The sequence below is a fragment of the Amaranthus tricolor genome, chromosome 10 (genome assembly GCF_026212465.1).
Source record: "Amaranthus tricolor cultivar Red isolate AtriRed21 chromosome 10, ASM2621246v1, whole genome shotgun sequence".
In the NCBI taxonomy this organism is placed as follows: domain Eukaryota; kingdom Viridiplantae; phylum Streptophyta; class Magnoliopsida; order Caryophyllales; family Amaranthaceae; genus Amaranthus; species Amaranthus tricolor.
This window is the reverse complement of record NC_080056.1, coordinates 4,809,674-4,822,369: the sequence shown is the minus strand read 5'-3', so window position 1 is coordinate 4,822,369 and position 12,696 is coordinate 4,809,674. Positions and strand designations below refer to the sequence as shown.

Below are 12,696 nucleotides of genomic sequence, written 5' to 3'. Positions count from 1 at the left end.
ATACTGGGTCCAAATTTAGGCTGTTAATGTAAAAGGTTCGGTGTTGCTATTAGATTTTGTTAAATAGGGTATGTTACTTATTTGATATGAAGTTGGGGTAATTATGAGCTGTATATGTATTATTATTTATTAAACCGTGTTATTTTAAGGTCGAGTTGGTACTAAGAGAATTTATTGCATTTCGGATCATTACGACCTGACTGCTTGCATTTGTAGTTATTCATTATAATAATCCTAAGAATACAACCCCACGTAATCACATCTTATTAATCATCCCATATTCCCATCTATCATTTTCCACTTCCCCAACCTCTGTATAAATCAATCAACTTCTACTCCTTTTCATTACTTATAACAACAGACCATGATTTCCATGGCGTTCTTCCACCACCTTCTCGTCATATCTTCTCTTCTCTTCTCTTCACCCTCACACCAGCATCCGCTTCATTCAGACCTAAAGCTCTTGTCATACGAGTCTCAAAAGACCCATCGACACTCCAATACACAACCACACTAACCCAAAGAACTCCTATCTCAGTCCCTCTAACCATCCATCTGGGTGCCCGATTCTTATGGGTCGACTGCGACAAAAACTATCTCTTCAACATACCACCCTGCTCGCTGCAACTCTGCACAATGCTCTTTAGACAATTCTAAGGGCTGCGGCACTTGCAATGCTCCTGCTTGACCAGGCTGCAACAACAACACCTGTGGCCTATTCCCTGAAAACCCTTTCATCAGTACTTCTACTACTGGTGAGCTCGCACCGGATGTTATTCGGGTTTCCTCCACTGAAGGTCAAACCCGGGTCAAATTGTATCCATACCAAACTTCAAACTGTGCACCTACTTTTTTGCTTAAAAGGCCCCAGCCAAAGGAGTGCAGGGGATAGCTGGGTTCGAGCGCTCTAAAATCTGTCCCTTCTCAATTCTCCTCTGCTTTCATTTTTGTTCGAAAATTCGCTATTTCCTTATCTTCATCCTCAAACGGTGTCGTTTTCTTCAGTGATGGACCTTATAATCTTCTCCCAGGAACAGATGCTTCTTCTGTGCTTTCATACACTCCTTTACTAATCAACCCTGTAAGCACTGCAGAAAGTTCTTCTGCAGGAGAAAAATGTTCTGAGTATTTCATCGGTGTAATATCCATTACAATCATCGAAAAAGAAGTACCCATAAACAAAAATTTACTGTCAATAAACAAACAAGGAATTGGTGGGACTAAAATCAGTACAGTGAATCCTTACACTGTTCTATAAAGTTCCATCTACAAAGCAGTGACTGAGGTGTTTACTAACGAGTTGGGAAACGTCTTGAAACTTAAGCCAGTGGCACCATTTAAGGTGTGCTATAATTGGAGGTCGTTTCGAAGTACACGAGTCGGGTTTGAAGTCCCAACAATTGATCTTGTGTTGCAGAATGAAGAGGTGTATTGGAGGATGTTCGGGCCAAACTCAATGGTGCAAGTGAATGATGCTGTTATTTGCTTGGATTTGTTGATGGTGGTGTGAATCCAAGGATACAATTGTTATTGGAGGGTATCAATAGGAGGATAATTTGTTAGTTTGATTTGGGAAGGTCTAGGCTTGGGTTTTGTTCAACATTGCTGTTCTGGAGGACTACTTGTGCTAACTTTAACTTCACTTCTAGTAAGTAAAGATTAAGGGGTTTAGGGTTGGATTGTGTATGTGTATTAACGGTCTGATTGGTAGTTGGTATTATATAATAGAAATGATAAAGAAAAGTTGATGAAATTTTATTAGGAAAATCACTTGACAATTTAAATGTTTTTGTTTGATCTTCAATCCTCTTATTTTGATCTTATTGTTATAGATGTTAATTGACATCACATCAATTAAAAAAAAATAAATAGTGCTAGATGAGTTGGTAGGAATAGAGCCGTACGTTTTAATCTCCAGCTCTTTCACTCTACCAAAAACACAATTTATTTTCTTAAATCATCCTTATTTAAGTAATTTTAATGGGAATTGGTTTAAATAAAGAAACAATCATTCATGTTGGCTAAGGTTAAAAATACATTTCTATATATATGTATATATTATATTGACTACTCATTTCAATAAATAAATAAATAAATATATATATATATATATATATATATATATATATATATATATATATATATATATATATATATATATATATATATATATATATATATATATATATATATATTGACTACTTTGAAAATCATAGGAGTAATAACAATTAAATTTTTGGTATTTTCAATAATTTTAAGGAAAACACTTTGAGCACTCTGACATAAGGTTTTTTTTACTTTTTTTTTGTCTCCTACTTATTAATCAATCTGTTTTATATTTTTCAATTCTTTTTTCTTCGTTTATTATCTTATTAATAAAGCACCATTTTATGGTTATTGTTAATTATGTTCTTAAACTTCATCGGTCCCTCCATGGATACTAAAAATCCAAAGAGTTGCGGTTAATTAAATATAAAAGACTACACCAATAAAATGATGGGTTAGCCTTTTTCTTTCACCCTTATAATATGAGTTCTCACTTCTTCAAATATTTCTCTAGCCTACTCCAAATAAAAAGATATATAAAATATATAGAAGATCATCAAAATTTTAAAAACTTACCCCTAAAATGCAAATTTCAAAACATAATTTCCCCTTCCAACAAAATATAATCAATATATGAATTAAAACAACAAACATGCAATTTTATTATTCGTAATATGCAATCATGACTTCATAATGTCAAATTATTATTATCCACGCAATCAAGCACCAAGTGTGATTTTGTTATTGTGCACATACTATCCAGCACATAGATCTCCAAATGTTCAGGGGACCCTTTTGTTAAAGTTCAAATAGCAACACCACCCCGGCTGCTGAAACTTGTAGCTGCCATTGCTTGACTATTCGCCCCACCAATTATTCCATCTATATCACTTAATTTTGACTCATTTTTCATTTTAGTCTACTATAGTGATTTTGCCTCGTTTTTATTTCAAACTTAACTCTATCACTTTTACTCCCTGTACTTGATCTCTTATTTCTAAATGATCCTACCACTTTAACCTATTATAAGAACCTCTTAATTATCTTTGTGCCACTATAATTGGGCCAAAATGACATTAGGAAGGAGCAAGGTATGCCCTATAAGGGGCAAGAGGGGCCTGTACACCAAACTCATCCTAAAGTTAGAAAAATGACGCTTTAATATTTAATAGTTAATTATCCATAATAGCATATTTAGTAATTCGAGACCCATAATTAATGATTCGCCCCGGACCAACGTACATCAAATCATTCATCCCTTCAACCATTTTCCCAATAATGTTGATCATCCAATTAATCATCCCATCTACCATTTTCCACCTCCCCACCCTTATAAATCAATCAACTTCTACACCATTTCATCACATCACCTACAACAAATCATGACTTTCATATCCTTCTTCCACCACCTTCTCCTCATATCTTCTCTTCTCTTCACCCTCACATCATCAACCCCTTCATTCAGACCTAAAGCACTTGTCCTACAAGTCTCAAAAGACCCATCAACACTCCAATACACAACCACACTAACCCAAAGAACCCCTCCTATCTCAGTCCCTCTAACCATCCATCTGGGTGCCCAATTCTTATGGGTTGACTGCGACAAAAACTACGTCTCCTCCACTTACCGCCCTGCTCGGTGCAACTCTGCACAATGCTCTTTAGCCAATTCACACAGCTGCAGCACTTGCAATGCTCCTGCTAGACCAGGCTGCAACAACAACACATGTGGCCTATTCCCCGAAAACCCCTTCATTAGTACCTCCACTTCTGGTGAGCTTGCAATGGATCTTATCCGGGTCTCCTCCACAGACGGGTCTTTCTCGGGTCCAGCTGTATCTATACCAAATTTCATCTTCAATTGTGCACCCACTTCATTGCTTAAAGGCCTACCCAAAAGAGTGCAGGGTATAGCTGGTTTTGGAAGGTCTAAAATCTCTGTCCCTTCTCAATTCTCCTCTGCTTTCAGTTTTGTTAAAAGATTCTATCTTTGCCTTTCTTCATCCCCAAACGGTGTCGCTTTTTTCGGGTATGGACCCGATGAACTTGTCCCAGGATCTGGTGTAACCTTTTCTTTCACCCCTTTACTAATCAATCCTGTTAGCACTGCAGGAAGTTCTTTTGCAGGGGAAAAATCTGCAGAGTATTTTATTGGTGTAAGATCCATTAAAATCAACCAAAAAGAAGTACCCATTAACAAAAATTTACTGTCAATAAACAAACAAGGAATTGGTGGGACTAAAATCAGTACAGTGGATCCTTACACTGTTCTAGAAAGTTCCATCTACAAAGCAGTGGCTGAGGTGTTCATGAACGAGTTGGGAAACGTGTCGAAAGTTAAGGCTGTGGCACCATTTAAGGTGTGCTATGACTCGAGCTCGATTTCGAGCTCGAGACTTGGGTATGAAGTCCCTACAATTGATCTTGTGTTGCAAAATGAGGATGTGTATTGGAGTATATCTGGGGCTAACTCTATGGTGCAAGTGAATGATGGGGTTATTTGCCTTGGATTTGTTGATGGTGGTGTGAAACCTAGGACTACAATTGTTATTGGAGGGTATCAATTGGAGGATAATTATTTGAGGTTTGATTTGGCAAGTTCTAGGCTTGGGTTTAGTTCATCATTGTTGCATTTTAGGACTACTTGCTCCAATTTTAACTTTGGTTCATGAATATGAATTTGTCGATAAAAGTGACATTCTGTAATGAGAAATGTCGAACTCAGTAGCAAACTCAAAGGGACGGAGACAAAGGAAGTATTTAATATATATATATATATATATATATATATATATATATATATATATATATATATATATATATATATATATATATATATATATATATAACAAATGAGTATTTGATAGAGGTATTATACTTTGTTAGTGTTTGTAATAATGGTCTCGTTATTGTGTAAATGAAGTACACTATCTGTTTTATTTTGTTAGTTGCCCATTAGATTGACTTTTTTCATAATTTTCAAGAAAAATTTTAGTCAACATATCAACTAAATAAAAATTTTAGTCTACATATCAACTCTAATATCAAGTTTGTGTCAAATAAATAAGTTTCTTTCAGACTTATACTGTAATAGTCATATCTTAATCACCTTCTTAATCTGATTATGTTATGATATTGGATAATGATTTAAGCACATATATGTTGGTTTTCTTCATTCTTTATATAAATATGTTGTGTGTGAAAATATACAGAATATATAAGCTTATTATTTTATATTATAAAACCCAAAAAAAACCCCTTTTTAATGTTATTTATAGAGTTATGTTATACCGGCCACTTTATAAAAGAAATATCTTATCAAAAAACTTACAAATAAGAAACATTTAAAATTTACTCTTCTCATTTTACTAAAAATGCAATTTATAAATTGTTAAATTATGCTGAGTTTATTGTGAATATCAATATATTATCAGTAAAAACACGAAGTGCACACACTTCATAAGTTTCGGAGATACATATATCATCCCAAAACCATATGTGTAACAGGAGCGGCAAATCTCAATACATAATTAACATATAATAATAATGTTTAATACAAAAAATATTGGGGAAGTCTCAAAATGCCGAACTGTTAAAAAACTTTAAATCATAAAAACTGAAACTGTTTAAAACAAAAGTAAAATATTACATCTGATAAGAAATATTGTTTTCTCAAAATGAAAAAAATACATCATCATTAAGTCGTCAATAAAGATACAAAAAGCAACTAAGTTCTCGATAAATTGTAATTTCTACGACCTGGATCGAAACATGAACTAAATCCTGCAAAATGCTGCCATCCATGATACGAATGACAGCCGATTGAATCGGTCAGCGCTTAACGCCAAACATTACTTCCTATCCAGCTCAAAATAAGAAAATTATACGCTACATTTGCAAAATAATAATTTAAGTACGAACTTATAATTAATCGACACCACCATATACTTTTACCATATTCTTTTTCTGTTCCATACTTTTAAGTCATTAAGATACCATTCTCGATTCTGACAGAAGTATGTTACTGCCACTTCTAAGATATCATTAAGTAAGTTCATTTGATTAATACTCATAACTGTACCATGCATCAACACTAATCAAGTTTATCATTGATCAACAAGCAAGCGCAACAATATGACAGCTGATATATGTAAGGGTCTGGCTAGATTAGGGCCAAAGCCCTATATCTAACTGCGGTGGGGGTCATCACCCCGCCAATGTTTATGCTCGAGCTTCTACAGGATAGGTAGCTAACCCCCTGTCTAACACCGCATTTATACGTGCCAGCTAACACGGGCGCCGGGACTTTACATGCCGGTCCATGGTTCGACATTACCTTACTATCAGGGTCATTCAACCAATAATCAGATAATTTCACATAAGTTCATCACATTTTCATTATTACATGCTAACTTTGACTTTATTCAACTGAGGTGATAACTTCTTTTATTTAATATAGTTACTACTATAGACTTAAATTTTATCTTTAGGCCCTTGTAGTTTATAAATTAATCTTTACTCATTATATTTTATTTATCACTCTATATTTAATAGTTTCCTCATTTATCACCAAAAGTTTTACTTATTTTATTAATAGTCTCCACTTTAATATTTAATATTTAATAGTCTCCACTTTAATATTTTCTACTAGTAGCTAATAAATTTTATTTTTCTTGAAATAAACTCCTAAAATCGATATTACCTAACTTAGAATCAATACAACTTATTCTTTTCGGATAATTAATTATTTTATTTATAACTCCAAGTTAAATTGTAATCTCAAGATAAGTTTTTCAAATCCAACAATTTCACAAAAGTCAACGTTTCAAGTTTTAGGGAAACAAGTAACTTTATTAAGTTTACAAAAAGATAAATATTTTAGCAAATAATCATAAAATTTGGAACTTCTCAATAATTAATATCTCTAGTTATAAAAACAGAGTGACACTTACAAATTTTTCACAAAAATCAATATTTCAAGTAAACTTTGTAATTTTACGAAAATTCAATATTTTTAGTTGTAAAGCAAGTAAAACTTTAAAACTTCAGAAAAATCATTATTTTAAGTAAACTTTATAATTTTCACGAAAATCAATGATTTAGATATAAAACGGGTAAAACTTTTTTTTTATATATATTTTCATAAAAATCAATATTTCACTCATAATTTAAGAGACAAATTTCTAAAAGTACTTTTACATCTTTGTACATAAACTTTTGCTCAAATAGTAAACTAAAAAAAATTATTTTGTACGACTAGTTTATTTAATATCATAAAAGTTATCTTTATTATAATTTCTTATATATTCAAGGAAACACTTTAATTGCTTATAAAAAGTTATTCACAAATATATTTTAATCTTATTATGGATACTTAGTAACTTATATAATTAAATTATTTTTTTATATAAACTAATATGGTCAAATGACCTAGGTTACTTTTGGAGTATTTTCCACTTATAAACAACTTAAATTATTTTATTGTAGTATATCCCAAGTTTAAATAATTAACATAATCACTAAAAAAATAAAAACTTCAACACAATAACTTGAAAATTCAATAACATAAATATCAAATAAATTCTAATAACAACTTTTTAAATATAATCCTGGTTAATACAACATGTTCATAAAAACTACTCACAACTTATTAAAATTATTTAAAACTAACATAAACATATTAAAAAATAAATTCTAGCATAAACATATTTAATTATAATAACATTCCTAATATAACAGGTAACCCATATACATACTAACACAAATTTATATATAAGTAAAACTTAATTTTAGTTAGAGCATAATAATCCACCCAACTTTCTAACATGTTCAAAATTTATTAAACAACATACTAACAATACTTTTAGCATAACATACTTAGTATAAACGTAATCATAAATTCATCAACCAATTTCCCTAATTAATCATGCCCCATATATTTCGTACTTTACATATTATAAAGTAAATATGATGTAAAATTTCCACATAAAAAGTAGGGTAAAAAATTATACCATACTACCACTAAGGATTAATACTAAATACTAATTAGGAAAATGAATAGTGTGAATGTGTGATCTTCCAAGCTCCAATGTTCCAAGCCCAAAACCCCAAAGTGATGATTTTCAAGTACCCAAAATTATATCCAACCATGCTTCTTCTTCTTCATTTTCTTCAACTAATTAATTTTAGGAAATTAGTATATGATATAATAAAGTGAAATTAGGAGCAAATGGAAGAAAAGTAGATGACTTAATTCCTTAATATAACATAACTAGAATGATATATTTTAGGTGAGTTTTGTTTTAAGTTTGCAAGGTTGAATGTTAGGAAAATCGCTAGTATATAACAAAAATATTTATCGGACAAGATCTTATAATATTTGGATAAAAAAAATAAAAAAAATCATGGTTCCATATCTCACCCATAACCATCCAACATGATGGTAAGGATGAAGTTTGATTTCTTTTCAAACTTACTTATGTAAGTAAATAAGTAATAAAAAGAATATGGGTAGGTTTTGACTAATTAGTTTTAGGTAGTTAGGATTAGTTTAGGTGTAAAAACAAGCTTAAAAGTGTAATTAAATTTAGTATTATAATTATACTAGTTTTAAATAGTTTAAGTGAAAATGTTAAAGTCGTTAAAACAATTGTGAACGGAATTAATTAGGAATTAAGCATCTAAAACATAAAACTTCAAAAATCGTAAGTTAATTAAATAATTTTGAAATTTTCGAAGTATATAAATTAGTAATTAAAACTTTTGGGCTCCAAAAAGAATATTTTAAAAATATAAAAGTTCAAGTTGGAAATAATTTAAAGAATTCGGACACGTATTGAAATTTTAAGGGAATATAAAATTGAATATAAGAATTACATCTCGAGAAATAAAATTATATATGATGACTAAATTAAATTGGAGTTTAGGGATTATGAATTAAGAATTTATCGAACAAAAAAATTAATCGGATGATTAAAGAGAAATTTCGAGTCTGTTACAATATGGCAATGGGAAAAAGGTCTCTATTAGCCTATAAAGTGTGCACACCATATTTAATTTGTCGATGAGGAATAAACCATCCAACAACCCCCCTCACATGCGAACCCCCGTTATGTTTGCATGTGGGAGTAATCAATTAGGGTAGGAATGTTGTTCTTTTCGGACCTATCATTTTTAATTTTTGATCGAATCATTGGCTCGAATACCATATTAAATTGAGCTGGACTTATTGTGAATGACAGCATATTATTGGGGAAAACACGAGATGCACACACTTCATAAGTCAAGGAGATATATACCATCCCAAAATCATATGGCAATGGGAAGAAGGTCTCTGTTAGCTTATAAAGTGTGCACACATCTTTAATTTGTCAATGTGGGATAAACCATTCCAATATAAATTGTATAGTATTGCTTTATTTTTGAGATATTTTGAAAGTAAACTTTAAGTAAATTAATTTAAGTGTTATCATTTTATATATTTAAAATGTTACTGGAATGTTGACCTTAGCTTATTTTCGATTAAGGAGCTAAAATCTATTTATTTATAACTTATGATTTGAAGCTTCATTTAGGAATTATTTTAAGTATTGTTACCTTAAAAATTGTTAAGAACAATTAAGCTATTTTCATTATCTACTAAGTTTATTAATGTTTTCATGATTTGAAAAAGATTTTGTATTTTTAATAACAGACCATTTTTTTTAACAATGTTTTTTTAACAATGACAATAAACTATTCAAAAAAAATAAATTAAAATTCAGATTTTAAACATAAGCATGATTTATATACAATTTAGAAATTTAAAGTATAAAGAAATACGTTTAAAATTATCCTAAGTTCACTCTTATTCTTTATAGAAAACTCTGTTTTTTATATGCTATGAGAAAACAGTAAAGGAAGTCTTTTGTATTTAGTCGATGATAATGCCATAATTATTTAAAATTTTTATGGTATTGAAATTTTCTTTTGTCAAAAAACAACTTTTCTATATTCTTAGGAATTTAACAAAGGAATAAATTTCGAGGAGTTAGCAAATCTCATAAGAAATTAGTAGTTCTTATGTTAAACAAACGACTTTTATAATTTTCCACTAAAATTGTAAACCTTACTCTTACATTATTCATGATCTTGTAAATATCTCTTCCTTTTTAAAATACCCACTTTGGCTATTAAATTAACACTTTAGATGATAAAATATTTACTTTAGTCGTTTAAAAGAGTTACTTTAAAATTTGAATATACTCCCTCCAATTCACTGAAAAGTGGACATTTATTTTTTGACACTATTCACTTAATACTCTTTAATTGTATTTTATTCTTAATATATAAATTAAAACATTGTCAAGTGAGATCTTGTTTGATTCATCTCAATATAAAGATTATAGGTATCTACTTTTTATAATAATTTGTTATATATAACAATAGATATTAAGTATCGAATAGATACATTGGATAGCGTGGAAAAGCAAAAATCCCCTTGTCAATAAATTGGATAGAGTATATGTATATCTTACCATAAGATGGTCTTATTATATTAATAGCATGCAATGGGTTACACTATACTTCTATGATGAAGCAGGATTTTAAAGTTGAGGATGAAAAGCTCAACTCCAATACAGTTAAGGCCTAGGCCCAAGCCTGATTGATTTATTTTATAGAAAATTTGAAATGATTAAGACAAATTATCAACAAAATGAACTAAATAAGATAAATTTCAACTTATTTCCAAAAGTAAGCGTGAAATTCCCAAACTTATAGTTTGGGGCTGTTCGCAGTTAGTAACTGCGAATAGGTTAAAAAAACAAAATAATTGCTCGCAGTTACAAACTGCGAATAACTTTGACTTTTTTTTTACACGTTCGCAGTTTGACCTGTTCACGGTGGAAGCTGCTGTGCGTATTTTTGAAGCTAGTTGTTCGCAGTTACTAACTGCGAACAGGTCAAAAAAAGTCAAAGTTGTTCGCAGTTAGTAACTGCGAACAGCTATTGTGTTTTTTTTTGACTTGTTCGCAGTTACTAACTGTGAACAGCCCCAAACCACAGATTTTAAAATTTTGCTTATTTTTGAAAATAAGTTTAAACTTATCTTAATTGGTTCATTTTATTGATAATTTGTCTTAATCATTTTAAATTTACAAACAAATAAGGAATATGGGCCTTGTATAGTACCTGAATATGCATCATCATTTGTTCAAAATTGAGAAAATTTAAAGTAACTAAGTAAAATTATATAAAAAAAATCTCAAAATAAATATTTAAAAAATATATTTCCCAAAATAAGAACTTTTAGCCCAGTGTTAAGGTATGGAGTTTGTTCGTTGTTAGTAATAGCGGACAATTATTAAAACTGAGTCAAAAAAGTCACCCAAGCAATCGCCCGCTCTAACTAACATGGGGCGATTGAGTTGACTTTTTTAACTTTTGTTGACTTTTGGATGTGTAATGGCACGCTGTTAATAACAACGGAAAATTGTTTTCCATATACTTTAACCACTTTTTTTGTTCGCATATGGCCCGTTGTTACTAACAGCGACCAATTACTTAAATTGAGTAAAAAAGTCTACCCAAAATACCATCCGCTGTTAGTAACAGCGAACAACCTCCTAACTTAGGTTCGGAGATTAATGTGCTTATTTTGGGAATTAAGTTTCTCCCATACCTATTTTGATGATTTTTTCATGCATTTTTGCTTATTTTGTTCAAATTTTTCCAAAAATGAAGCATTTTTTAGAAAATAAACGTACTTTCCAAATTATTGTATGAAACAATCTCAACGTGAAACGCGTTTCATGCATGAATAGCCTAATTAATAAATTATGAGAAATTGAGTTTCTTATTAGTCTTTCTTTTTACTTTACGATATTTCTATTTTGAACTACATCGCCAACACTTTCTCTAGTTTTTATAAACATATTTGTTTTAATTTTCTTTTATTGTTACTTACATGCACATAATTTTAATATCGGTACAATTTTCTTAATATTCGTGCAATTGTCTACTGAGATAATATCTTGGGACAAGTGAGTATATTAACACTTCCTCCGTTTCAAAATAATTGTACTAAATGTATTTTTACGCAAATCAATGTATTTGTCGATCGTTTATATCTAGAGTTAATCGTAACTAAAAATTATAAAAATTTGATATTATGAAAATATGCGACGAGATAAATTATACAAGATTCCACATGACTCTGTTTTTTTCTCGTATAATAACCAAAATATGTATATTACTGTAGAATGAATGAATGATGAATAGCGTAAAAATTAGTTTGGTATAAGTAATATGGAATGGAAGAAGTATTTAATTGGAAGCTATAATTAAAAGTAGTACTCCTATTAAAAAAATTGGAAAATAATATCCTTTGGCCCTTTTGCCCCAATCAAATTTAGACACTTTTTAGGAATTAAGGATTAACTTAGATTATTATTAGCTGTTTATTAATGCTGACAAGTGTGAATGAACATTATTTATATTATTACTCTTATCGATGATTCAATTGCTCTTTACGTGTTAACTGCAACAAGCTCCAGACACTTAAACTTAAACAAATACATACTTCCTACTTGTCCCATTTATTTTTTAGTTATTATTTATTAATCACTTTTTATGTGTATTTTGTACTTAATTTATAAGTTAAAATATAGT

At 30.3% G+C, this 12,696-nt stretch overlaps 1 protein-coding gene and 1 pseudogene across 1 annotated transcript; both read left to right on the top strand.

The window, feature by feature from the left end:
• Positions 1 to 19: 19 nt before the first annotated feature.
• On the top strand, positions 20 to 1,801 carry LOC130825479 (probable aspartic proteinase GIP2; annotated as a pseudogene).
• Positions 1,802 to 3,385: 1,584 nt separating this feature from the next.
• LOC130826183 (probable aspartic proteinase GIP2) lies at positions 3,386 to 4,835 on the top strand. Its single transcript, XM_057691753.1, has one exon. It carries the CDS (start codon positions 3,429 to 3,431, stop codon positions 4,716 to 4,718), a length of 1,290 nt encoding a protein of 429 aa, XP_057547736.1. The 5' UTR covers positions 3,386 to 3,428; the 3' UTR covers positions 4,719 to 4,835.
• The last annotated feature ends 7,861 nt before the right edge of the window (positions 4,836 to 12,696 follow it).

Excerpts from the sequence above, each read along its gene's own strand:
- LOC130826183 (XM_057691753.1), top strand. The coding sequence starts at position 3,429 with ATGACTTTCATATCCTTCTTCCACCACCTTCTCCTCATATCTTCTCTT.